We start from the raw sequence: 25,312 nt of genomic DNA on the forward strand, positions 1-25,312 counted from the left end.
GCTCACATCACCAATCCATAGACAATGCCAGCGATATCGTTGTCACTTGTCACTTTCAAGTTTCCTTCATGCTTTGCGTCTCGTTGTCGTTGATCCGACGCAGGCTGCGTTTCTGTCTGCCGGTCGAAATTGTGCCGCGTTCCTTTTGAATTCTTTTCGGTTGGTTTTAATCGTCGTTTAGGTCTCGTTCAAAAACGAACCTTTGATTGTGCTCAGCTCTCGGCGATACTGACCACTTCATCTTTTTCTTTGCAGCAAAACGATCGGTAAGTTATTTTAATTGTCACGTTATTGTTTGACAAGTTGGTGTTTTATTACAACCATGTCGTTCTGCGCGAAATCATGTCATTTTCAGTGTTGCGGCTTCGCGAAACTTTTCACATTTCTCGATTCAAAACTATTGGCATGTGACAGCGCAGGCTGACAGTACTCTTTGCTTTCTTTCGTTTTGGTTATCTGGTTGTTTCTTTGTTCCGGCGTGTCGGTTTAGCGTGCGACAAATAACTAGATCACAGGGAAATTTTAAATTGGGCGTGATAGTGCTATTAAAAACGAGTTCGATGGCTTTGCACTCAACTAAACTTTTCTTTGTCGCGGTAAGTCCACCGAAAGGCGGCGCGCTAACTTTTCACCTAAACATGACGAAAAGGGTTGTTGCCATTGGCAGCATGCTTGCATTGTGCGTCCTATGTAACGTGGTATAGTTAAGCTTTTTCCAGGAACAAATTCTGATTGCTGTCATGCACCTAATGACATGTTTGCCGGAGATACGCCGTGTACAGACCCCTCGTGCTAGGTAACATCAAGTGACACTCGTTGAGATCATGATTCATAATGAAACGTTTGTTGTTTTGTTCATGGCAGCAGATACATTTTGCAGGGGAAAGGTATGGTCATTGAATTGCTATTCTCATCACCCGCTGATTGTTGGGGAGCGTTGTGAGAAAAACGCAGTTTGCTTGCAGTGCTGTCGATTGTGTTATTAATTTAAAAGATGAAAAATGGCTGATCGAAATAGTGCGCTTGTTACCATTTCGCGATCTTTTGGCGCCATTACCTATATATCCCTGAAGAGGTTGTCAGTATATTTAAATAAAAAAGAAAATATATGTCCCCTTCTGGTAGACTCGCGAAATATTTGTCTATGGATTATTGCAAAAGCCTTAGCACAGAAAAAAAAAAAGTGGATAAATGCTTATGCTACTAGAAAAAAAAAAATTGCTTACAAGGCACCTCTCTCCCTACCTGAGCTTCCTAGCACTTTATGTTGATAGGGTCAGCGACAGCCACAGCAATTTGGGGCCACAAGAATCCGGCCGGCAAGTGGCTTTGAATGCAACAGGATACAACCGTTCGGCATTGGTAACCGAATCAGTCATGCCCCAGACCTCGGACCCTGAACCGTGTGGCCTCTCGAAGCTAGAACGGCTCAAAGCCGCACTTGGCTCCTCGTCTTCTGCGTCGACTGCATGTCAGCCTGCAAGTGCCAAACCAAGCAGCCTTTCAAGGCTGGAGCAGCTCAAAGCCATTCTGGAGGAAACCACGTGGAAAAACTCATCTAGCCCTCAAGATCCACCACCTTCTTCGATCCCCGCACCGCAACCTTCGATCTCTACACCACCACCATCAATTCCAGTTACTTCGAGAGCAGGTACCTGTGAAGAGGTAAGCTGTTATCAAGTTGCCTTTATTTTGTGCTGGTCACTATCTATTCACTGTCTAGTCACTCTAGTAGGCTGCACGGCGAAGTGGAGAAATTGTTGTGGTGTTATGTCTGAAATTAGCACCATTACAACTTTAGCATGGTCTGTTATCTCCTAAGCAAAGTGCAGTATTAAGTCATAGTAGCATGTGCTCTCAGGGATGCTCGGATTTCTAAGTGGCCATCAATAATTACATCATATTTCAAAGCTGGCATACAAGCTTTTTGCCACTTGAATTGGCAGGAAATGAATAGGGTGGTGATGCAAAAACAAATTTTTGCGATTTCAGTTGATCCAGTGCCATGGATTAGTTTTTAAAAACTGGCCACTTGCATAGGAGGGTTAGGCAGTGTGCAAGATGGTAGCACACAATAGGCTCAAAAAAACAGCGAAAAACGGGATGGGGGAAAGCGACGACACATCAATGGTGGCACTTTTCATTGTCTCTTTCCGTTCTATCACGTTTTTCGCATTCCTCTGAGCATGATACAATCACTGTTAATTATTGCTAAAAGCAGTATGTCATTCATCGGTTCATGCATCAAGTGAAGTTTTCAAGTTTTGATGCTTGCTTTTGTTTGTGTTCTTTGTTATCGCGCTTATGCAGCTCGAGGTAGTGTGAACATGCCTTCTGATTTTACAGCAGATATTCTCTCTTCTTTTCATATTGTTCTTGATTTTCTCTGTCTCGTTAACTGGAACTTAGATGGTTCTGACAACATAATGGTCAAATGTCCACTGCTTGTGTGTGTTACAAACCCAGTCTTCGTTTTGTGCTCAAATCGTGCAGGAAGCATGCATACGTGCGACTATGGTGCCATGTCAGTTATGTGACATCTATGAATAACCCTTTCCTATTGTATAGCTGTAATTAACACAGCAATATAAACAGACGTAATACAAAGTTGATGCATTACAACGGCTGATTTAGTACATTGGCCTATACCTAAGGTCCTTTTTGGTTCAGCTTTTCATTAAGCCTTTTAAGTGCAATCAGTGTTTCCGTGTACAGTTAAGCAAAATGAGATTAGTAATTCATTGTATGCACTTTACTTTAAAACTTCAGTTTGTTTCCCACCTTATTTGTCTACGCAGCAATCAATCCACCTTTTGCATTTGAATTGTTTCTCCCGACATCCTCCAGCTTGCACAGAACTGCTATTTACTCGATTGCAGGTTCTCTAGTAAATCAGTTGTAGAACTTAACTGTAGATGTGACAGGTGAAGACTGAAAAGCGTCTTTAGAGCTGGAATAATTTTGGCATGACCTACGTAACTCAGCAGGATAAATTACCATTAGAGTATAGATGAAATCAGACTTGCATGTTGCCATTCTCATGTGTTATAGAACACCCTGAACGCTTATCAGCAATGAGTAAACCTTCTTGATGCCAGCTTTCTAGCTGTCTTTTTTGCAGAAACGGCAAATAGTGTATGCCCAAATGTGCCCAATCAGCATGGTGAACGCTGTGTTCATTGTCTTGGGCTGGACGCTTGCAGTCTACAGAGGTCTGCAGCAAAATCAGTCAATGCAGAAGTGAAATGCACAACCAGTACTGCTGAAGTAGACTTGTCACATCACATTGCAAAATCATTTGTATGTTTCTTTTGTCGTGGACAGTAAATCCTAACAGCAATTAATATAATTCTCGATCAGGTCTCACCTGGCTGCGCAGGCCCGGTGGTTAATGAAACCTGTGATAAAAGGGACACTGTTCAAGAGTCTGTGGCACAAACTGCAGCGCCACAGCCTTCGGATAAGGGCAAGGTGAGGAGCCTGAGCTGCATAATCTCTACACCTTTGCGTAGCCGGGTGCAAATCGTGAACACTAGAGCAAGTTGGTTAATTGTGTCGACATATGATGTCGTTACCAACATCCTTGCACCTGCTGGCGTTGCACTGCAGGTGGTGGGCAGGTGTAAGGTATGTAACTTTATTCTTGCTGTGTGATGTTATCATGGTATAGTGCCTAACATATCCCAGCTGAAATAAAAAAAAAATGGCTTGCGCAGGGCATATAGTGCAAAAAGGTGACAGGTTGTCCCTTGACATAACACAGCACGCTGCAAGAGAACGCAATTGCAACGAGGGGCAGTAGGTTTGTCACCAGTTAGAAGATTATCAACGATGCACCCTTAATGGTGCACACACCCTTAGACACCCTCTGAGTGAGGAGGGGGGGGGGGGGGGGGGTAGCTGTTCCGGTCGCAAAGGAGATGCCCTTGACTTGCGTGGCAAGCTCAGCTGGAATTCAAATACCTTGTAGTGACAGAAGGGGGTGGCGGTTTGGTGCCAAGCTTTCGCCGGTTCAAGCCAGAGTAAGGGTCGGAGTCAGAAGTAACAAACAAAACAAGCTTTATACACAGCAAGAAACGATACAAAGGAATACACACGAACTCTAAAAATGCACAGACAAGAGGCTCTCAGAAAAGAACCCTAAGCATGCAACTAAAGAGGTATTCAATAACACAGAGGCTTTACAACACAGAACACAACATGAGAGAGTCAAATAAACAAGCACCAAATTGTTCACCGGGCACTGTTGTAGACTGACGCCTCTAGAGGCACAATGTGGCCGCCATGTAAGACGAGCGCCGCTCCCTCGCAGGTCTGTGGGCTTTGCCAGTAGCGAGTGAACCCCGGGAGTCGAACAGTAGCACTTGTGAAAAGCCGCAGTACTAGCTCACACACTGACTGACTCACAAAAACGATGCGACCTCCATAAATAGGGCGCGCCGCGTCTGCCTGTTAAGATGCGCTAAGGCTAGCGCACACACACACTTAGCTTCGCTTGTTGAAGCATTCCCTTTTCCTCCCGTTGAGCCACACGTCGTCATTGGTTAGGCCCCGTTGAACCTTCTCGAGACGGCTCGCATCTTCCAGACTGATAGATCACCGTCATCGCCGGGTGATGAGAAAGAGGGTGACGCTGATGCGTACAAGGCTATGCGCTCTCTCGCACGGAGAGGGAGGCGTTTCTCGAAAGTCATCGAACCTTCGATGCAGCGCCGCGCCAGCTTAATAAAAATGTGCGCCGATTTCGTAACAAGGGTGTTGGAAGGGGGGGGGGGGGGGGGGATGGTCAAGGAGGTATCACTTGAACACCATCAGGAGAGGCGCTTGTCCTGGGGTGGACACAGCTTGCCTGACGGTCGTGATAACAACTGTGTCACCGCGTCACATTGCATATGTCACTTCCAGCATCAAAAATAAGATGCTCGATGTCGTGCTTATATACTACAGCTTGGCAATTTCTGTCAGAAAGGAAAGTAAGAGAAATTTAAGTTGGCCTGTGCCAATAGGTTGCTGCACTCTAACGGCAAAAGTGCTGCTATTTTCTTTGAGAACAGAGCCTTTATGTGACGGAAAAAGCTAAAAAATGCGGGTGTCCCCACTCCGGGACAATATCACCCACACAAACTGCAGTGCAGTGAGACCAATTTTTATCCACAGATCTATAATGTTAAGTAACACTGCCATTCACTTCAGAAAAGTGGTCACAGAATATGGACATGAAGGGCTCAAATCTAATAGCAGGGAAGTATTCAAGTGAATTTTCGCAATGATAAATTCACCCTAATTACCGTAAATTAGGGGTATGCGAGTACCGAATAGTGCCTCTCAAATCAAGAAAATAACTTGGATATCGAATCGAATAGTAACAAATTTATTCTAACATATGCTTCCCACATTTTTCCGCATACGAGCCTGAACTATAAGTGACACATGTACTTTGGACTGGGACTACGGTTACATGTTTTCGACTTGGGGAAATGCCAGTGGCTTTTAGTTCTTTTGTAAACCATTAACGCTATCATCAGTTCCCAAGCTAAAGTGTGTAAAAGGAGAGGCGAGGGTAGAAGTGTCCACAGATTTAGATATTGAAGAATCAAAACACTCCGGTGAATTGATGTCTGGCGTGATATACCATTTGCTATAACACTTGGTATACCATACCTGTCCAATGCCTCTTTGCTTCGGTTGAGGGACTCTAAAAAACGCCAGAGTTTGAAAGCCACTTCTATTGCACTGATTTTTCATTTGTTTCCATATCTCTCATTGCTCACTGCGTACAGCGACTTAAGGAGCTGCTCATCGAGCAGGCACGAAAAAAGACCGTTTCACATTCAGAGGACCAGTCAACTGCGCCTCCCATGGGGCAAGTGGCGAGCCAAGATGAAAAGGTGTGATGTATACCTGTGTTCTCTTAGTTCTGCTTTTGAAAAGTGCTTTACCGCCAATTAACAATTCTCACCGAATAGTGTTCTTATGAAGAAATCATGTTTAAATGGATCAACTAACAGTGCAGCCCTGTGGCATTTACTGGCCATGCTGCCTCGGCGACTTTGGCAGTTGGTTGCTGAGCATTAGGATGCAAGATCAAATCTTAGTTGCCATGTGGCAATATTTCAGTGTGGGCCAAAGGCAAAAACGCAGGTGGAGCATATGCAGTCTCGGTACACATTAGAGAGCCCTGGACTGTCGAAAATTAATCCACAACCACCCTCTATGGCATCCCTCGTACCCCATGTGCAGCTTTTGGATGTTAAATCGCACATGAATGAAACATGTGCAGATGCCATGCACTCGGCAACGTTGATAATGTTTACAGAAAACCTTGGTGGCAGTGTTGTATTCAAGGATACAGCCTTGCAACACTGCTGGTTACGCACTTAGTTGTATTGCTTAAAATCTTTTATACCCACCGGTTACAGCGTTCTGCTACTGTTTCCAAGGAAGCGGGATCGAATCCCAGTCTCGGCGGCCGCTTTTCGATGGAGGCGAAAAGCAAGGCGCCCGTGTGCTGTGCAATGTCAGTGCACGTTAAAGAACCCCAGGTGGTCGAAATTTCCGGAGTCCTCCACTACGTCGTCTCTCATAGCCTGAGTCGCTTTGGGATGTTAAATCCCACAAAGCAAACCAAACTTAAAATCTTTTATCTTGTTTGAAACACACTGTGAAAATTCGGCCACATTATTATGCATCATCTTGCAGGCATGGAATGAGGTTTTGATGTTCTCATAAGCAGTCTCGAATACATGACCTTGGATAATCTACCTATATCCCCCTCGCTCAATCACCCACCCACTCACAGTTTGTGAAAAGAAATCACCGAGTTTTGTAAATTGAGAGTCAGCTCCACATGGGCTATTGCTGTGAAGGTTATTTTTTCTTGATGCGTCATCGACAGTTTGCCTAATGGCATTGGCTGTAAAATTCATTCGGTAGTCATTAAGTACTTATCAAAGTTTACTTTGGTTTTTGCGACATTGATTTTTGTTTCCTTCTTTCAAGGTCGTCGAAGATGCCCCTGTACCTCCGTCCTGCTCTGAAAGCCAGTTAGAGCATGGCGAGTCCGGTGGACATCATTTCTGCCCCGCTCGACTGCCTCTCGGGACACGGACTCCTGTAATTTTTCTGAGCATTGGAGACAAGAAGGACGTGAGTTTTGGCGTCCCATCATTTCTGCGTATCTGGTTTGGCTCCTTTACGTGCTGGGGTCAGCCTTAGCAAAGAGTGCATTTTCGCTTTACCGACTCACTCCTAGGCCTGAAATCCTGAGGCATTCTGTTGGTTTCCAGAAGGCTAGTAGCGGCAGCAACTTAGGCTGGTTGGAGTAGTAAAAATTATCTCCCCAAGTGTGTTTAGTGGCAGTGAAGAAAAGTGCTCTGTTGAGAGCCTGCGGTGGAGAATTTTAGAAGCATTTGACAACAGAGAACAAGGATGCAAAGCAGTATTTATTATTGTGAGCCAAAGCCTGGAGACTGCGAGAGTGATGTCCAGAATGCATGGATAGGAGTGACACGACGACTAGAGTCAAAACCTGCACATTTTATGGGCTCGACATGCTGCAGTGCTTTAAGGAATGTGGAGGGCAGGTTACAAATGTCTGCATGACTACAATATTGTAGCACCAAAATGAAGGTGAAGAGCTTCATTATACAGACTTAGCATCTACGGCAACTCTCTCTTAGCAGATGTCAGTTAAGTCATCAAGAGCCAATCAAATTTTATTGTTGAGGTTATGACGGTAGTGAAAAAACCTTGTCCCAAGGTGAAATATAAACTGGCAAGAAAATAGCACGAAGGATAATGGTAAAAGTCAATACAAAGCAAACTTTGCACACTGTAGTCAACCATGATCGTATCACCATAAGTGTATTAACATCGAAATAATGCAACAGTCCTCAAGGCTTATGCCAAGACTTCAGTCACATTTTTCATCATTAGATTATCCAATTTTCAGATACTGCTGTGTTTATTTTGTTTGTCAGCTTGCCTGTTGTCCAATTGATGTCACTGTTTGCAGCATCAAGGGACATACAAGCAAGTGCATGTGGTGATCAAAAAAATGATTTTTTTCTTTTCTTAACTTATTTTGTGCACTGTTGTTGTGTTGCCTGCTTAAATCCCAACACTTTGTCAGGTTGTTTGTTGAAGCAGAAAAACTAAGTTCCTTGAAAAGCTATTGTTGGTTCCTTTGACAACTATAAAGACATTTCGGTCTTTTGTTAATATTTTTTTCTTATCAGGTTCTCTTTGTGCAAGAGCTGTTTGCACAACATGACCTGGTTAAGATGGTGAAGGAGATGAATAAGGAGCTTCCCAAAATGAGTGAGCCTGTCAGCGATTGCCTTCCGGGCACCTTCGTGGCAGTACTGAGGAAAGAAGATTCGACCTGGTATCGTGGATTGATCTGCACTCCTCGAAAAAACTGCGAAGGGGGCGCTTCACCAGAAAACAATGGGTAAGAAACAAGGGGAGAGCAGTAGGAGCCACCACACTGTCTGACCATTTAATGAGAATGTTTCTTAGAAAGTCGCCGCAACTACAGGGATGACTTTGGAGTGCCCTTTCTGTAGCACAAAAAAGGTTAGAGGTCACTGCAGAAACTGCATTAGGAGATTGCGAAAGCATTAGTGCTGGCACGTTTTGTGTAACTTTCGTTTTGTAATGTGTTTATTTCTGTTATTTTCATTTTGTTCTTTATTATTTTCATTTACCACCAGTATCTGTCATGCTTTCTCTGTGGACACCTGAATCATTGTGACTTCACTTTTTGTGTCCACATTTTGGCCTCACCAACATAGCGTAATAATGAAATCTGCATTATGGGAGCAATGAGTCTGTGAAATTCCATGGGATACATCAAATAGTGGTTCAGAATTCACCTTGCTTTATATTTACAATATTGTGAATACTTTTTTCTTTTAATTTTGAGTTTTTGAGGGTAGCCGAAGTGACCTTTGCCAACAGGTTCAAGAACACACTATATTAGAAAACAATTTTTCAATAGCCTAGTGGTAAAGTGTGTGGCGTGCAGGTACAAAGGAGAAGGTGACTGAACTCGAAAGGCAGGAAATCAATAGGTCGCTGAGAAAAAGAAGGCATTGAAAAAAGTTCAGTGGAGTAGAGAAAGAAAGGTAAACAGGCTCAGGACTGGATGTCTGGAAACAGAGAAGTGGTGGCAGCTGCTGATGCATGGGTGGATGCGTGCATTAAAGTATTGATTAAGTATTGGCGTGCCGTTTGCACCTTTTTGCTGGGTCCTTGGCCGTTGGCCTGAACAGTTTGAAGGTGCAATTTAATCGTAATAGTACTCCTTTGAGAACTCTAAATTACTCGAGAGTTCTCAAGCCCCCTTCTCGCTTTGTGTTCGTGCAGATAATCTAAGCGATTTTTCCAAGGGTGGAAGTGCTGCTCCATTCTGCTCCAAACTTTGTGCTTCAATGTTTTTTCATCAAATTTAGTGGAACACTGTTTTGTTGCTCAGAGGACTATTAATCATACTGCCTACAAAAAATGTGATTCGTTGCATTCAGAGACTGTCAGGTACAGCAGGGTAATGGCGTGTTGCGTATACACGCTATCGGGGCCACCATAGTCAAAATTATGACTGCTTATTGGTGGCAGTGGTATAATGCATCTCGCGCCAAACCTAACATAAATTTTTCATTAACTATAGGAAAGAATGGAGCATCATAAATGTTTGTTCACAAAGAAATTTAAAATGAAGTAATTGGATGGAATTCATTGGAAACGAAGTGCTCTATGCACGTGACCTAGCACTTTTTCTCAGCCTCTTTAATCACTGCTGGTGGGTGGAGCAGACACTGCAAAATGCCACGAGCCGTTAGGAAACTTGTCTGGCTGTTACTCGAGTTCTAATGGTTCTGCTGTGAAAACAAGCAGATGCTTCACCAATGAGCCTGTCATGCCTGCACCAGACAAAAGCATACTTGGGCTGCTATAGGAGTGACGCCTCTTATATGCCACTCGTTATAAGTGTTCTCAGTTAGAAAGCCATAAACGGCCTATTTCCTGCTGTCACCCGTTAATAATTATGAAGGATTATTAACGATGCGCCCTTAACGTGTGTGCACACTCCCAGACACCCTTAGAGTGAGTGGGGGTAGCTGTTCCGGTCGCAAAGGAGATGCCCTCGACCTGCGTGGCAAGCTCAGCCGGAATTCAACTACCTTGTAGTGACAGAAGGGGGTGGCCGTTTGGTGCTCAGCTGTCGCCGGTTCAAGCCAGAGTAAGGATCGGAGTCGGAAGTAACAAACAAAACATACACAGCAAGAGACGATACAGAGGAATACACAAACACTGAAATTGCACAGACGAAAGGTTCACAGAAAAACAAACGCTAAGCTTACAACTTGAGAGGTATTCAAAAACACAGAGGCTTTACAACACAGATCAAACACGAGAGTGACACATAAACAAACACCAAATTGTTCACCGGGCACTGTTGCAGTTCGACGCCTCGAGAGTAACAATGTGGCCGCCATGCAAGACGAGCGCCGCTCCTTCACAGGTCTGTGGGCTTGCCAGCAGCGGGTGATCCCCGGGAGTCCAGCCGAAGCACTAGCGAACACGTCGCAAACACTGACCGACTGACTGACTCCACAAGCGGCGCGGCCTCAATAAATAGGGCGCGCCGCATCTGTCTGTTAAGGCGCACTAAGGCTAGCGCGCACACACACTTAGCTTCGCTGGTTAGAGCGCTCTCTTTTCCTCCCGTCGAGCCCCGCGTCGTCATTGGCCACAACCCGTAGAAAATTCTGGAGATCTCTGGCTTATTCCAGACTGATCAACCACCGTCATCCCCGGGCAATGGGAAAGAGGGTGACGGCGACGCATACAAAGCTACGCGCTCTCTCGCGAGGGGAAGGAGGCTTTTCTCGAACATTGTGGAAGCGTCCATGCGGCGCCGCACGGGCCTCGCGCTGCGCCGGCTTGATAAAAATGTGCGCCGATTTTGTGACAACTGCTTGTTGAAATTAAAGAAGCCCATGCATAGCTCGAGTGGTCATGCGAGGAGCCACTAACAGAAGGCCGTGAAGTGAAGAACCGGAAGGAAGAGAAGGCTACCCTTCAGTGCCGCCTGCCCTCTCTGAAAGCACTATTTACCAGTGCCGAGAAATACAGTCGAACCCGGATATATCGAATTTTGGTTATATCGAACTCACGGAATATCCCCTTGAAAATCCCATGTAAAAGTATAAAAAAGCCGCGTCATATATCGAACTTAAATTCACCAGTCGTTCGATATATCGAACTCCGCACCAAGTGTGCCTTCCCCAAAAACGATCGCATCACCCTTGGTCGTTTGCCGCGTAACGTTTTCAAGCCATGCTTCAAGCCATGCGCGGAAGGATTAAGAAGGAACAGTTCGGCGACGGCTGGTCTGGGCAGCGGCACGCGCATCTGCAGTTATCGTTTCCCGCGCACCAACACACTACGTTTGCAAGCCGTGTGCGTGGGTGTGCCCATTCTTTTGCCGAGCTATCTCTCTCCTTCAGCCCGCGCTATGCATGCGCCAAGCCAGCTCAGCCAGTTTTCAGGCAGACGTCGGACGCTTTCTCCAGCGCGTGTTGCGAATCCTCTGCGCGCGGCGGCGGCTGACGTGGCTATGGCGCCTGCGGACGTTAAGAAGCGGCAACTCTCTTTGCTTTTTTTTTTTTTTTTTGAGTCATCCTTTCTTATTGTTGTGCTGTTCGAAAGTTAAACGGCGGCTTTTTTTTTTTTTTTTTTTTTTTTTTTGCGGGAGTCGTTTATTCTGCGTGTATGAATCAACGAAAGCAGGCGGTCAGCTTCTGCGATCATGACGCCCGCCCCAAGCGCGGCGTAGCTTGTGCAATCAAGCCATCACGGGCACTCTGCCAAGTTCGCTCCCCGCCACCGCAGGAGCTACCAAAAGATAAACGCGCCCGGAGGTTATCGCTGTGCAGCATCTTGGCGCGCTGCCAAGAAATGAGCTGTGGATGAGACCACCGAAACGAAGTGACGCGCGCCATCGACATGCAAGCGAAAACGCTCGCGATTTCTGCCGCGGCGACACAGAAACCTTGTTTTGAGCTGCCGTGGTGGCTCGAGCAGCGAGAGGAACGCAGTTCCAACAAGTTTGAAATTTTTTGCTCTGTCGCTGCCGCTCGTCGCCGAGATCGCTCAATCGCTTGCATGTGAGCGAGCTGGCCTTTACGCATTTTTTTTTTTTCAAATTCTCGGGTGCAAAAGTGGAGAGTGGGTTCGTTACGCGACAAATACGGTATCGTTTTTTCGCATCGTAAGTGCCGTCACAAGCCGATTTCTGTATATCGAATTATCGATATATCGAACTATTTCGCGATCCCCTTCGAGTTCGATATATCCGGGTTCGACTATATCAACAATGACATAGGAAGCGAAAACTGCCATTAATAAAGTGTTGAGCCTGGAAACATGCTCCAAAACATAATTTGAGTGCTCCAAGGCTCTCGTTTTATTTCTCTGAAGCTGCTCCAAAATGGCTGTGTTACTACTTTCTGAGCTGCTCCAGAGTGCTTCAGCCTGCTTCCATCCCGGTTTTTCTGCCGTACAATCGTCCCAACTGATGTCCCTGGCTGCTAATGCATAATTTCACTAAAAATTCTTAAATCCATGATTTTTTTTTTTTTTTTTCGAGATCACAGAAAGCAAGGGGCCTTACCGCCATGCTCAGTGTGATGACAGAATGCTCACCTATGTTGATCAACCATCTTATCGAATGAATGAGAGCAAGGCCAGATTTTAAAGAAGCATTTTGCACCAAACAAGCATTATTATGAAAAAGTACCCCACACTTGTGCCCACAGTGGTGTTTGAGCAAGGAAAGGCCAGAAATGAGCATATATGGCAATGACAATGCCCAGCAAAGAGTAAACAAATATAACGGTGTAAGCCACAGCAGGGATAGCCAAGGCGTAGCATCCCTTCCTGTCATTTTGTTTGTTGTGAGTCACTTGCATCAGAATTTAATGGGGACACTTCTTTAAAGGGACAGTCTGCTGAATTTCTCAACAACGTCTTTCTTGCTTCGTTCAAAAACTCCATCTGCAAATTGACGAATACCCGGCTGTGGAGCTGAGAAAGATGGCAAAAACTATTTAAAACCCGTCTTCTCATTGGCAGACCGCGTCTGCAAACACTGGCATCGTGGAGACGCCGTATAGTTAGTATAGCAACTCTACGCAGCTCTATGAATATGATTAGAGTTGTGCGAATAATTGAGTATTCCAATGCGAATTGACTAGCAAACTTTCCAATTATTCGATCGTAAATCGAATACCTAGTATTCGCGGGACCGAATATTCGGTGTTCGGGTGAACGCGCCAATGCAAGATCTGCCATTCTGCCATCTCCCGATTTTTCAGTGCATTCGCAGGTTTTCTGATTGTGCGGCAGACTTATTTAATCCACAGCCACCGTACAGCAAGGGGAAATAAATTCTAAATAGCATAAACATGATAGCACTCTCGTGATGCAACCGGGTCATGAACAGCGGAAAAAAAAAAAAAAGAAAATCCCCCATTTCATGCGGCCGGAACATCGCTAGCGACATAGATCACAAGGAACAGCAACCAAAGCATAACGTAAGCCACAGTAAGTGTGCACCATTGAAGACTAAATTTATCCCACTGCCAACACGCATGAAACTAATTTTCGCGGGGAATTTCGTGGTGAATGCCGGTACGCCGGCCCACGGGGTCACTATTAGTGACTATGTATAGAGCAGCGTATACCTTTTCCCTTCCTCTATTCCTATTGACCATTTGGGCAACGGGAGAAATGTTTAATTTTAAGAAGAGACAGAACTGACAGAAGCATACATACCACAGCTAGAAGACAGCACAGAACAAAACATATGATGAGGATGAATTGGTGGCCATGACCTTTGAATCGGGTGGGCATACAGAGCCATCTGTCATGTACAAACAGTTTCCCACTCCTGGCTCTCCGTGCGCCCACGCCGCCGCGCTGTCAGCGCTTGACCCAGTTTTGTCCATCTTGGTTCTGTGTCTATAGTTCTGTTTGACGAGTCTCCGCATTGCTTCAAGGTTTGCGGACAAAAAGCATGAAAGCTTTACGGCAGCTTGCGTGCAGTGCTTGTATTGGCAACATGGCTGATCGCAAGCAAAGTGTGATCTGGAAACATTTCTTGAAGGACAATCGGCAGGAAGCGACATGCAAGACGTGCAGTGCCAAACTTAGGACTGGCAAACCACCTAAGGAACAAACATTGCTTTTTGCATAGTGCGTTTTTAATGGCAAACGGGAAGCGAACAAGTTTCGGCACTGCATAGCAGCCTTCTATCAAATGTAAGTTTGACATGGACAAGGAATTGTCGCAGCGCCGAACACAAGCAATCGCGACGCGGATTGCTTGGATGCTGGCACTCAACCTGTTGCCATACGACTTTGTTGAAAGCCGAGGGTTCAAGGAGTTAATGCATGACGTGGAACCACTATATAAGATCCCCTCTCGGACAACTTTTTCAAGAACGGCCATCCCCTACCTGTACAGGGACAAGCCTTCTGGAACTTGCACAGAGTGAGCTGCAGAACTCGTTAAGCACACCACCCAGTGGCTGTGCTGAGCCCTCAGCATCTATAGCAGTAAAGGATTGCAGTGCCAGTATATGGGACAATATCGACAAACTTGCAGTGTCATTTGGGAAAAGAAACAACCGGGAACCAGGTGACATTGATGAATTTAAGCGGTATCTTCGAGAGCCAGCTTGCAGCAGGGATGAAGACCCTCTTGAATACTGCAGGAAAATAGGCAAGCAGAACTTTGCTGGTCTGTGCAAAATGGCCATGAAATACCTGGCTATACCAGCAATGCAAATTCGTAGTAAAAGACCATTTTCTACCGCTGGCAACATTGTCACGTCCAGGCAAGAAAAGCTGTTGTTGGATCGTGTGCAGCAGCTGCTTTTTTTGCATCAGAACTTATAACTTATAAGCACTTCAGCACATGTTTGAATAAATTTGTGACTATTTGATTCGATATTCAGGTTATTTTCTTGATTCAATTCAATGTTTGATTCGAGAAGCATTCAGTATTCACACACTCCTACTTCAGAGGCTCCAAACAGATGGCATTTACTAGCAATAAAAGGATGCAGTGGGGTGCTACCATCTGCTAAAGCCTGACTTTCCTGATAAATTAAAGATAGAAGTTCTTAGTTAAACCGCGAGTTTTTCCCTCAATACTGCCACCAAAGGGCAAGATCTACCAGAATATGCCCATATTTTTATATTCGTCTCTGGCAGTGACTGTCCCTCTAAGGTTGAAACAAGGAGGCGCAAGGAAAGAGTTAGAAAGACTGCTTACGTGTGAGCGTCACCATAGCACATTCACACACCGGGGTACTACTGATTAGCTTATTTTGTCCTTTGTGTTGCACAGGTCAGGAGACAAGCTGCGGGTGCTTTTCATCGACTATGGACGCACGGCGAATGTTTATGCCGAAAGCCTGCGCTCTCTGCCAGCTGTCTTCCAGCGTCTCCCTGCCTTTGCCATTCCGGTGACCCTAGATGGTGTGCCCTACATCCGTCTGCCAGAGGGCTCCTCATTCAACGGGCAAGTCTTCGATGCCGAAGTTGTGACCAACAGTGGCCTGTGCCAGTCGGTGCGACTATACATTCAAAATGACAACCTGTGTCTCAACGACACTCTTGCTTCAAGTGCAGAATCTGCACAGTGAGTCTCAAGTAAACAAAAATGTTAGAGCTGTATGGCACGTTTCTACTACTATGGACAAAACTAAGAGAGCCCTGCTATTCCAAGCTGAGATCATACTTGATCATACCAGAATACATGCGAATGGCATTTGACAAAGCAGTTTTGGTGTCTATGCTAGTGCACCGTACACTAGACTGCTTTGTCTATTGGCGCATGCGTATAGTTGTCATGATCTTAGCACATAACAGGAGGGCTGTCTTACTTTTGCTCACTGTAGTAACGAGGGAGTGATTACCCATTGGCATCCACCTAAACATAGCCGTATGACTACGAAGGAAAGCTAAAGAAAAAGAACGGGGACGAGCACTTTTTTTTTTTAGTTACTAAGCTCCGAGAAAGCTTTCCTTTGCTGCCGTATGGCGGAGTTTAGGTGGATGCAACTGAGTAATCACTACCTTGTTGGAAATTTTACTCCAACTAGGGGTATTTCCCTAAACTTTGGACTGCTCACTATAGTACAACGAATTATACTAGTTGACTGAGGGCCAGCCTTTTGTACTTTCTCCTAGCAGAGAGCGTGCGATAGAGGGCAGGGCTGCATATGTCGGTTTATTTAAAGCAGCTTGCATCAGCTGCACTAGTCTACCATTCATGCTTGAACAGATTTGAAAATTTTTTACTCATAGAATTTAAGAAACCTTTAAGATTACTCTGCTGCAAGAGTACTTTTTATTCTCTGCTATAAGTCAACACTTTTGTTCTTTTATGGTGTATATTCCAGAAACCTGGGAACAAAGCAGTCACTGCATGCCGTCCCTGGGGAGAAGTATTTTTAGGCTGTGTATTTCTTTGTTGTCACTCTTGACCTATTCTAAGCTTACTTTATTGTGCTGAACTTTGTGAAGGCTTTTATTCAGGCTACACTTTTCAGTAGGTTTTAAGGTTGGCATGTGAAATTTCATCAGGCGACGTGAAACTTCACTGTCGCACCTCATATGCAACCGATATTTGTGAAACGGTTTTATAATTTTTTTTTTATCTTTTGAGTGGTTCCTGTCATACCTTCTCATCACAAGGATTTGGTGGGATGCTATAAATGTAGTCTTGATTCACCACTGTCAAGCTTGTCTTGGTTTAGAAAGGTGAATGATGTTATCTAGTTGTTTGCGAGTTGATATAAAGGATGTGTGCAATGTATATGCACATTTTAGCCAAACTGTGCATTTTTTATACTTGTTCTCTATTTGAGGTGTGTCATTTCTATTGCTAAGAGATTCCTGTATTACTTACACCTGTGCACTGTACATTAATTCATCATTTATTTTGTGCATTGATATGTCATGCTTTATCGGCAGTTACATACATAGCATCAGTTGACATATCTTGGCTTATTATGAATAGGTCACAAGACTTCTGGGTATGCATGGATACTGTTGTTCATCCGTTCATCCCATTGCTGAGAATTGAAAATCTGTAGATGTTGGGCATAACTTTGGTTCTGTTAGCAATGTTACTAAATGTCCAGCCTTGGTTGTGGAGGAACCAACCGTGCACCAATAAAACATCATGTGATTCACTGAATATTAAAGTGTTTTATTTGCCTGTAAAGTGGGCTATGAACAGGTGTCCCTTTGCAAGCTCAAAGGCAACTCCTGGTACTGTTTTTTGCTATTTCCATTCTTACTTGTTTACAATGTTATGTGTAATTACCGGTTTCATGGTAGTCAGCTTGGCGTGCACACATAGTGGCCACTTCCATCTACTCAACTTCTACTCTAAGTAGAACATTTGCTTGCTTTAAAAACTTCCCTCGATTAAGCTGCGCTCAGAGACCAGTTGTCTCCCCCTGAGAGCCATAAACAGCAGACATGAATTGTAGCTGTAGTCTTGGGAAACTTAACGCTACAATGCCCGAAGGTTGCTTCCCAGCCAGTGTCAGCTCTGACAGACAAGGTTTGCTTTTCTGGCGATTGCATCATTTCATAGTCAGGCAACATGCAGTTACGGTGAAGCGATGCAATCAACAGAACAGCAAAACTTGTAAACATGTTTTTACGCTGACTGGAAGTAACAGGCATTTTAAGTACATTTTGGTAGCTCTGTATGCCAAAGTGGTCATTTTTTATAGTCCATGGCAACATTAGCACTGGAACAACAGTAGTGAAAAGCAGCAAATTTTTCACAATCATGATTGCAGGTGCTCAAGCGATATGTAAGAAAAGGCAAGCAAGGTTTACAGCTGCCTTACGAACAACCTAGTCTGGAATGTGGTTCAAGTCTGGTAGAAATATTCTGCGCTTTTTATTTGTCTGAAGAAGCTAGGCTTTGGATCTTGCGTATTATGTACATACGATTACATATTAATCGGAGCAGCCCAAACATGCAATTACTCATCATAACTTGAGGAATGCTCCAGTTATATGCATGTTTTATGTTTACCTGGTATGCATCTTGTTATGAGAAATTGCATGTTTGAAGGAATTTTTCAAAGTCTGAAATGGTAGCATCAGGCCCAGGCCTTGTTCCGAAAGTGAAATGGGGCCTGTATCACTGTCCGCTGGTGTAAGTGTTGCGCCAGCGCCAAACAGCAAATCATGCTACGGAGTGAAGTTTTTGCTCACTTTGCCCGCACCTGCTCCAGAAGGACGCTGAAAAACACTCCCAATGCTTTTAAACAGAGTTAAAAATCTTCAGTCCAATTTAAAACTATTGATACTGTCATTTTGCAATTCACCCCCCAATTGTATCTAAACTGATTGGGCAAAAACCAACGAGTCCAAGTGGAGCCATTTGCACTGCCCAGGAATGCTGTGCCATGTGTCATTTTTTACAAGAGAAGTGAAATTATGAGAACAACATGCTTTTGAGGAATTCAAGCCAAATAAATATACGCATCATGCGTACATAGCCAGAGGGTACGAAGTAAGCTCAATATTATACCCACCCCTATATAGCTTAGCTATTTCTGGATCCTCTTGCTGAAGCCAGTGGCAACAGTTTTAAGTAAAGTTTATGATCACAGGGGTTGTAGAAATGATAAAAAAGTTCAGCATGTGAACGTGCTAATGGCTTTGTGGAGAGAAATATGATGACCCGATTCAAGGAAATCGCCTCCCAGTTACCTTTCCAATTGGAAAATTTTCAACTGCAATCTTAATAAAAATCTCATGTTCCCATTCTACTAAGATTTAAGACTCCGAAGGGAAACAAAAATTCCAAGTGAAAATGATTTAGGGAATCGCATAGACACCAGCTGCAAATTGGGCTTCAATTAAAACTAAAAATTCCAATTGGGATTTGAAAAACTGATCAACTGAATTTCATGCTCTATTTGGGAGTGCAAATCCCAATTAGAAAATCAAGGGGATTATGAAAGCTTGTCTATTTGGAATTCAAAATGGGAATGCAAATTCTATTTGGAAATCTATTACATAAAATACTTTAGTAAATATTCGAGGGGCCAATGGTAGTGACCAATTAGAATTCAAAAAGTTCAAAAAGTAAACACCATCTGTGTTTTTTTTTGTTTTTTTTTTTTTTTTTTTTTTACTGGGCTGGCATACTCTACTTTGCACGGGTGTCTCGGAAAATATGGATATGTAAATATTCAAAAAATTGAATATTTCGGAAATAGAATCTGCTGTTCGATTTTATTTGCATTGTACATTTCCGCTCGAAGCGCCAAAAATCGTAGATGTTCTTGCTTCCCACAGCTCGTGAAAAATTGCATTTTTAAACGGCGTTCTCTACCTTGACATACATGATGTCGCACTGTCACAAAAGTGGCAGCATGTATAATTCATAATATGGTAATTAAACATATGTAGTCTTGTAGGGTTGGTTTATATGTATGTCCATGTATCCTCGTATGTCTACCTTGTTAGTCCTGGCAAAAGCATGAGCATGTGCGCGTTGTTGTCGCTGGTTATAGTTTCCGTGCAGTTAGACAAATCCACCGCAGTGCGCGAGCGGGGGCGTCCATCCTGCTTGTCAAGTTTTATCAGCTCTAAGTCACCCCTGACATGCCCGAAGCTTTGGTCTTCTATTATATATGGGTAATTTTTTATCGCCTGCAAAGTGACCCGTTGCTGACCAAAGTTGTTGGCGTACGTGTCTCCTTTTTTTGGTTGTGACCTACTTTTTTTTTCATCCGCAACACGGTGGCCATGCATGTGTAGAAGGTGTGCAGTCTACGTGTCCCGTCCTGTGTATCACCTACTTGGTGCGCTTGTGCGTATTTGTTTTTACGGACCCTGACTACGGGAGTGATTTATTGGGTAAGAGTGTCTCGTCCGTTGACAACCGACGGCTAGAAAAGAAACTGACAGAACCAACGGCAGTGCGCCTCTTGCCTCCAGGCAGGGCTCCGCCTTCGAGAGCTCCCCTTCTGCTTCGCCTTTGTGAGTGGACTGCCGTCCCGCTCGCCGGACAATATGCCTATTTCCTAATTCATTCTGAAGTTGTTTTTTTCTATTTTTTTTTCTATACTCCTATTCTGTCATTTTAAATGTCTTTGTTCAATCTGCATGTACTAGATAGTGAGAATTTGGCTGATGTATTTGTAATTGCTATTTTTCATGTAGGTTACCTTCGTTGTGTTGTTTTAAAGGCCCACTGTCCACCCTCCGGTCGAAAATATTTTCTTCACCGGTGACTGTGAGACTTCGCCCCTAGAACGCAAGGCCGCAAAATGTTTTTGAAAAGAGTAACTAATAACGCAGTTACAGCCGCCGCAATCACCCGATTCTGTCATGCTTCTCTCCTTCCGTTCCCTCGCAAAGGTTTTTCACTCTCCTGCCCGAGGTCGTCTATATAGCCTCCGCAAGACAAATTCCCCTTCCTCCTCCGCGTTTGGCGGGAGGTGGGGCGTGGCACTCCGCGAGCGCGAAAAAAAAAAAAAAAAAAAAAGAAAAACGGCCGAGGGAGCCCGCGCCGCTGGATTCAGTCTGGCCGTGGCGAGGGAAAAGCGCGCAGCGAGCGGTAGACACCCATCCTTCTCCCGTCAGTCTCCCGCCGTACTCGCAGCACCACTTGTGTGCACCCACGGCCGGTCTCGAGGGAGAGGGCGCGCGCTCTGAGAAGCGCTCTCTCCCTCGAGACCGGCCGTGGTGCACCGAGGCGGCTCCACCTCGCCGCCATGGACCACGTGTTCTCGTGAATCCTGGCACCCCCTCCTGCTGCTACCTGGATACTCCGGGACAGCTCCCCGTGGGCTCCCTGCTCGCGTGCCTCGGCGCGCTGTCTACTGACGGTCACCTCAGCGCCACCCGCCGCGCTGCTGCCTTGGCAGCAGTGTCGTATTCTGCTGTGTATAAATCTTGTTTTTTTTTTCATAATTGACCTTGTGGCTCTGTTCTCACTCGCGACGCTGAACATAATCCGGCTAACGCTGGCCATCAAAGTTCGAATGGTTCCAATTCCTTGCCTCGGTTCGGGAAGTTGTCTCGCACTCCTTTCAGAGCCGTGACAAATTCTGGCATCCTCGATAGGCACTTTGACTTACGTAGCGTTGTGAATGGAGACTGAGCCTCGAATTATGAAGTGAAGGGTGACAGTTGAAAAGTGTGCATTGCGGTAGATTGTTTTGCGGTTTTTCATAATCCGTAAGCACTTGTGAACATGGATTTAGAAAGATTAGTATCCATAGGTGGACAGTTAGGGCTCTCAGGAGTGGAACTGAGAAAATGGATAGAGGATATATGAGCAAGCTCGGCAGAGGGAGGAAAGATCTTTCGCTCTACAAACCGCAGAACAGGAACGCGCGGCAGCAAAAGAGCCTGGTGAGCTCGAAGCCAGGCTTCTTCAGCTAAGATTGGAACTTGGACTAACAGGAGACGAGTCCGTGGTAAGGGCTGACGGTCGCCACGTGGTAGCGGAACCCAGTTTCCGACTGAACCCCAGCAGGATGCTTGTTTCCTTTGACGAGAGGAAGGACTAGATGCCTACATCAGGCGGTTTGAGGGCATCCCGTAGCCAGAAGTGGCCTGAAGACCAATGGGCAGTGAGGCGTTCAACGTTTTCGGTCTACTCACTCCTGAAAACGCCTCGATTAAGAAGGTCAAGGCGGCGCTCTTGAAACGATTTAGATTTACTGTCGAGGGGTTCCGAGAGAAATTCCAGGGCGGCAAACCAGCCGACGGCGAGACAGCCGCACAATTTACGCAGCGCGCCTAAGCCATTACTTAGACCGCTGGGTGGGGCTGTCTGAAATCCCCTTCACGAGTCGCTTCGTGAGCTGTTCATTAAGGAGCAGTTTGTGAGCAGTTGTTACGCCAGAATGTCATTGTACTTAAAAGAACGGAAGGCAGAAACATTTCAAGACATACCTTGTTGATCGATTTTTGGACACGCAAGGCCGTGTCAAGTTGCCAACTTAGCGAGGGGAAGGAAAGAAAGCCGGGAGGAAGCAAACAAAGTGGGAGGCGACGGAAGAAAAACCGGCGAGGCGGCGAGATTTATTTCTGTGGCCGGGCGGGGCACAACGCCGCGCACTGTCGGAGTTGCGACTCTGCCAACCACATCCCCCACTGCTTCAAATGTGGTCAAAGAGGGCACAAAGCGAATGTGTGTCGGCCAGGGGCGTCTGACAAAACCCAGGCAGCCTGTGTGTATTACCCCCCCCCCCCCCCCCGCCCCCCCTCCCGATGGAAGCAGAAGAGAACATTTTCGACGGCTACGTTGAGTTGAACGCGGTAGCCGTATCCCCGTTGTCAGTGTGGTGCGAACGGCGTGACAGAGATGTGTTCGGCACATGATAGCCGTAGTTGCTTATGCGCCATATAAGACCACATATAACTATCTAGAGGTTTTTGGTGGAAGGGTTACCCGTATCATGGTAGAAGAAAATAGCGCAGGAGACGGGACAAGGCAGTAGACAACACGAGCGCCGACTAACAACTTTGAATACATTCACAGACGGGGTCGTCGCTGGATACGCTTCCCCGATTCCTCTTGCTGACGGCGCGTGGCGGCCCGTTCGACGCAGGTGTGTCCCAATTTCCAAACGATGAAATGCCGGCAAACACCGAGCTCCTCGTGTGCTGCCATCTACACTGCCACAACGGCTTCCTCTTCACCACCGAGTCTAAACTTTCGAGGGGGCGTATCTGCGAGAGTGAAAGTGTGTTAATGGGAGTGGCAATAAAGTTATAAGGACACTCCCTCAACGACGAGCCCGCCCTTCACCTAGGGAACCTGGGGAACAAGAACCCTTTAAAAACTGTGTGTGTGTTCGGGCATCGTCAGTTTTTCTCTACTCCTCCTAAAAATGTAAATAAACAAAGCATTCATCCTTCCACTCCCAGCTGCTTCGCTCAGCGGCACTTCTTGGGTGGAGCGGGCGTCGATGCGGCCGAGGATCCGTCCAGCGGCACTCGAGTCCCACCTCTAACAGCGTAGTGCCGAGACGTAGCCAACCATGCATTGGTCATCAACGCGGTATCAAAGCCATGAGCCAGCGTGTTCCCATATTCTTTTTGGTCCACATAATGTGCAGCGTGCGCGAAAACGACTTATAACTCAACAGCAGCAACATCCGTGCTTAGCGGGTAAAGGCATGCACTGTAGTGATGTATTCGTGGTGACCAGTTTCACCTTGAGCAATTTTCGTCAGGTAGAATGTTTCTTTCGGTAAAAAAAGAAAGCATAAACATGTTTCGACTAGCTGAAACCCAAGCACTCCTAATCAGGAACCCTGAAACAAAGACCCTGGATCCAAGATTCCATAGAGCGCACACCAAGCTCTTACGGTATAGTTACTTTTTGCACTTTCGGTAATGGGCACCTGCGATATTGTAGTGATGATGCTGCATCAGCGCTAGCTGTAAAGTTAACGCCGGGCGTAAGAACGCGGACTATATCACTTCAGAAACCTGAATATTTCTGAAGCTGAAATTGTCTGACAGTTTTGTGAAATCATGGTTCAAATGAACGTCATTTGTGAGTGTATTAAAGCATCGCGGGAATTTTCATCTGGTATTTTAACCACCTGTCAGAGTTAAAAGCTCAAATCATGCAAGTGTTGCTGATATGCTAAAATGCGGCATTGCTGCCTCTATATTCCTTCGTTTGTCTTTGCAGTGCGGCAACGTAAGGCTGAGTGCCGATGTGCGAGCAACAAGCGCTTCATCTCATCTAGAATTAAAGCACTATTTCGGCGGAATCCCTCTATGGTGCTTATCCCGAGGCGTTGACAGGGGATGTGTAAAGGAAGCTGCAGCTTGTTTTTTAGCCTCAGCTGCTTTGCATTGCGTCAGCTCTACTCCGTGCCCTTTGAAAGTCATTAAACAAACACAAGACATTCTATCTGCGACTTTTAACTTCAAATATATAATTCCGATATTTTGTGTAGATATTAGTGTGATAGCATTTTATCGGTCCTGTGTTTGGAACAAAAACGACATCGCCGAACTTAAGCGAAAAGTCGATCTTGATATGACAGTATAACATTCAGCAACATGCCAAAATCTTCTCATTGACGCCAAATTGCTGCTCAAGGAGGTTCATGTAGCCAAAGAAAACGAACTAAAAGAGCCAGCTTGTTTAATGTTAGCTGGGTAGTAAATCGAGCTCAGGACCTTTGGATAGTGAGATGATCATGGTTCCCTTAGGTATAGACATTTGTGGATTCAAGCTGAATAAAAGTGGCCTATATATAGGCCACTTTTATTCAGCTTGAATCCACGAAAAGGGGTATGTATAGTCACGCCCACTATATATAGTGGGCGTGACTACATACTCCTTTTATGACGTAATTGTATGTGCTCCAAGGTAACAAACGCTTAGGGTAACAAACTGGATTCCAAGGGAAGAAAAGCGTAGCAGGGGGCGGCAGAAAGTTAGGTGGGCGGACGAGGTTAAGAAGTTCGCAGGGGTCAAGTGGATGCAGCTACCACAGAACCGGGTTAATTGTAGAAATATGGGAGAGGCCTTCGCCCTGCAGTGGGTATAGTCAGGCTGATGATGATGTATGTGCTGTCTTCGGGTTTCTCCTGCATCTTCTTGGTAGCCTGCTGCACGCTGCTGATTCATCGGCTTGTCTTATTAACACAGTCAACGACACACACGCCACATAATTTACTTGTGCAGGACGAATTGCACATCTATGTTTGAATTGAAAATCGAAGGACGAATTGATGCCCCGGCCACCAGAATATTAAAAAATATCATGGTCACCCTGACAACGATAATAAATGCCTCGTCTGAACACCAGGACATCATGGCGTGGAAGGGAACGCGTGCGTCCATGCCGCTGCTCGAGCTCTCCTCCCCAGGACTTGACCTTTCCATCTCCTACCCGGCCTCCTGGTAACAAAGGCAGAGGCTACAACACCGCAGGCTTTCGCAGAAAATATCCACCTCCAGCCAAGGGACTTTCCAAGGCGGAGGAAGTTAAATGGCGACACCTACAGACATGTTCATTCAACTCACCAGCCCATTTAAATATAATACACCCTGGGCCCTGCGACTCAAAATGAGAACTGCGCGGGGATATGGAAGGCCTACCCAGATAGTATGGGCTTACCCAAACAATCCATCTGATGACCAAAAGTAGTACTAACTATTGAGGGGTGTAAGGCTACCCTATCCAGTACTGTGCTTTTTTACATTTACATT

At 45.4% G+C, this 25,312-nt stretch overlaps 1 protein-coding gene across 1 annotated transcript; it reads left to right on the plus strand.

Moving 5' to 3' along the window:
* The first annotated feature begins 29 nt into the window (after nucleotides 1-29).
* LOC146176691 (uncharacterized) lies at nucleotides 30-17,610 on the plus strand. The gene is made up of 7 exons (XM_084582927.1): nucleotides 30-266; nucleotides 1,275-1,665; nucleotides 3,361-3,471; nucleotides 5,781-5,888; nucleotides 7,000-7,146; nucleotides 8,238-8,452; nucleotides 15,422-17,610. Exons 2-7 carry the CDS (start codon nucleotides 1,378-1,380, stop codon nucleotides 15,717-15,719), a joined length of 1,167 nt encoding a protein of 388 aa, XP_084439053.1. The 5' UTR covers nucleotides 30-266; nucleotides 1,275-1,377; the 3' UTR covers nucleotides 15,720-17,610.
* The last annotated feature ends 7,702 nt before the right edge of the window (nucleotides 17,611-25,312 follow it).

This window comes from Amblyomma maculatum, chromosome 10 (genome assembly GCF_055883805.1).
Source record: "Amblyomma maculatum isolate TAMU_Amacu chromosome 10, ASM5588380v1, whole genome shotgun sequence".
Lineage (NCBI taxonomy): Eukaryota > Metazoa > Arthropoda > Arachnida > Ixodida > Ixodidae > Amblyomma > Amblyomma maculatum.

Bases quoted from the DNA above. Each gene is read 5' to 3' on its own strand.
- LOC146176691 (XM_084582927.1), top strand. From the start codon at position 1,378: ATGCCCCAGACCTCGGACCCTGAACCGTGTGGCCTCTCGAAGCTAGAA. The intron at 7,147-8,237 runs GTGAGTTTTGGC...TTTTCTTATCAG, and splicing joins GCATTGGAGACAAGAAGGAC to GTTCTCTTTGTGCAAGAGCT. The intron at 8,453-15,421 runs GTAAGAAACAAG...TGTGTTGCACAG, and splicing joins GCTTCACCAGAAAACAATGG to GTCAGGAGACAAGCTGCGGG.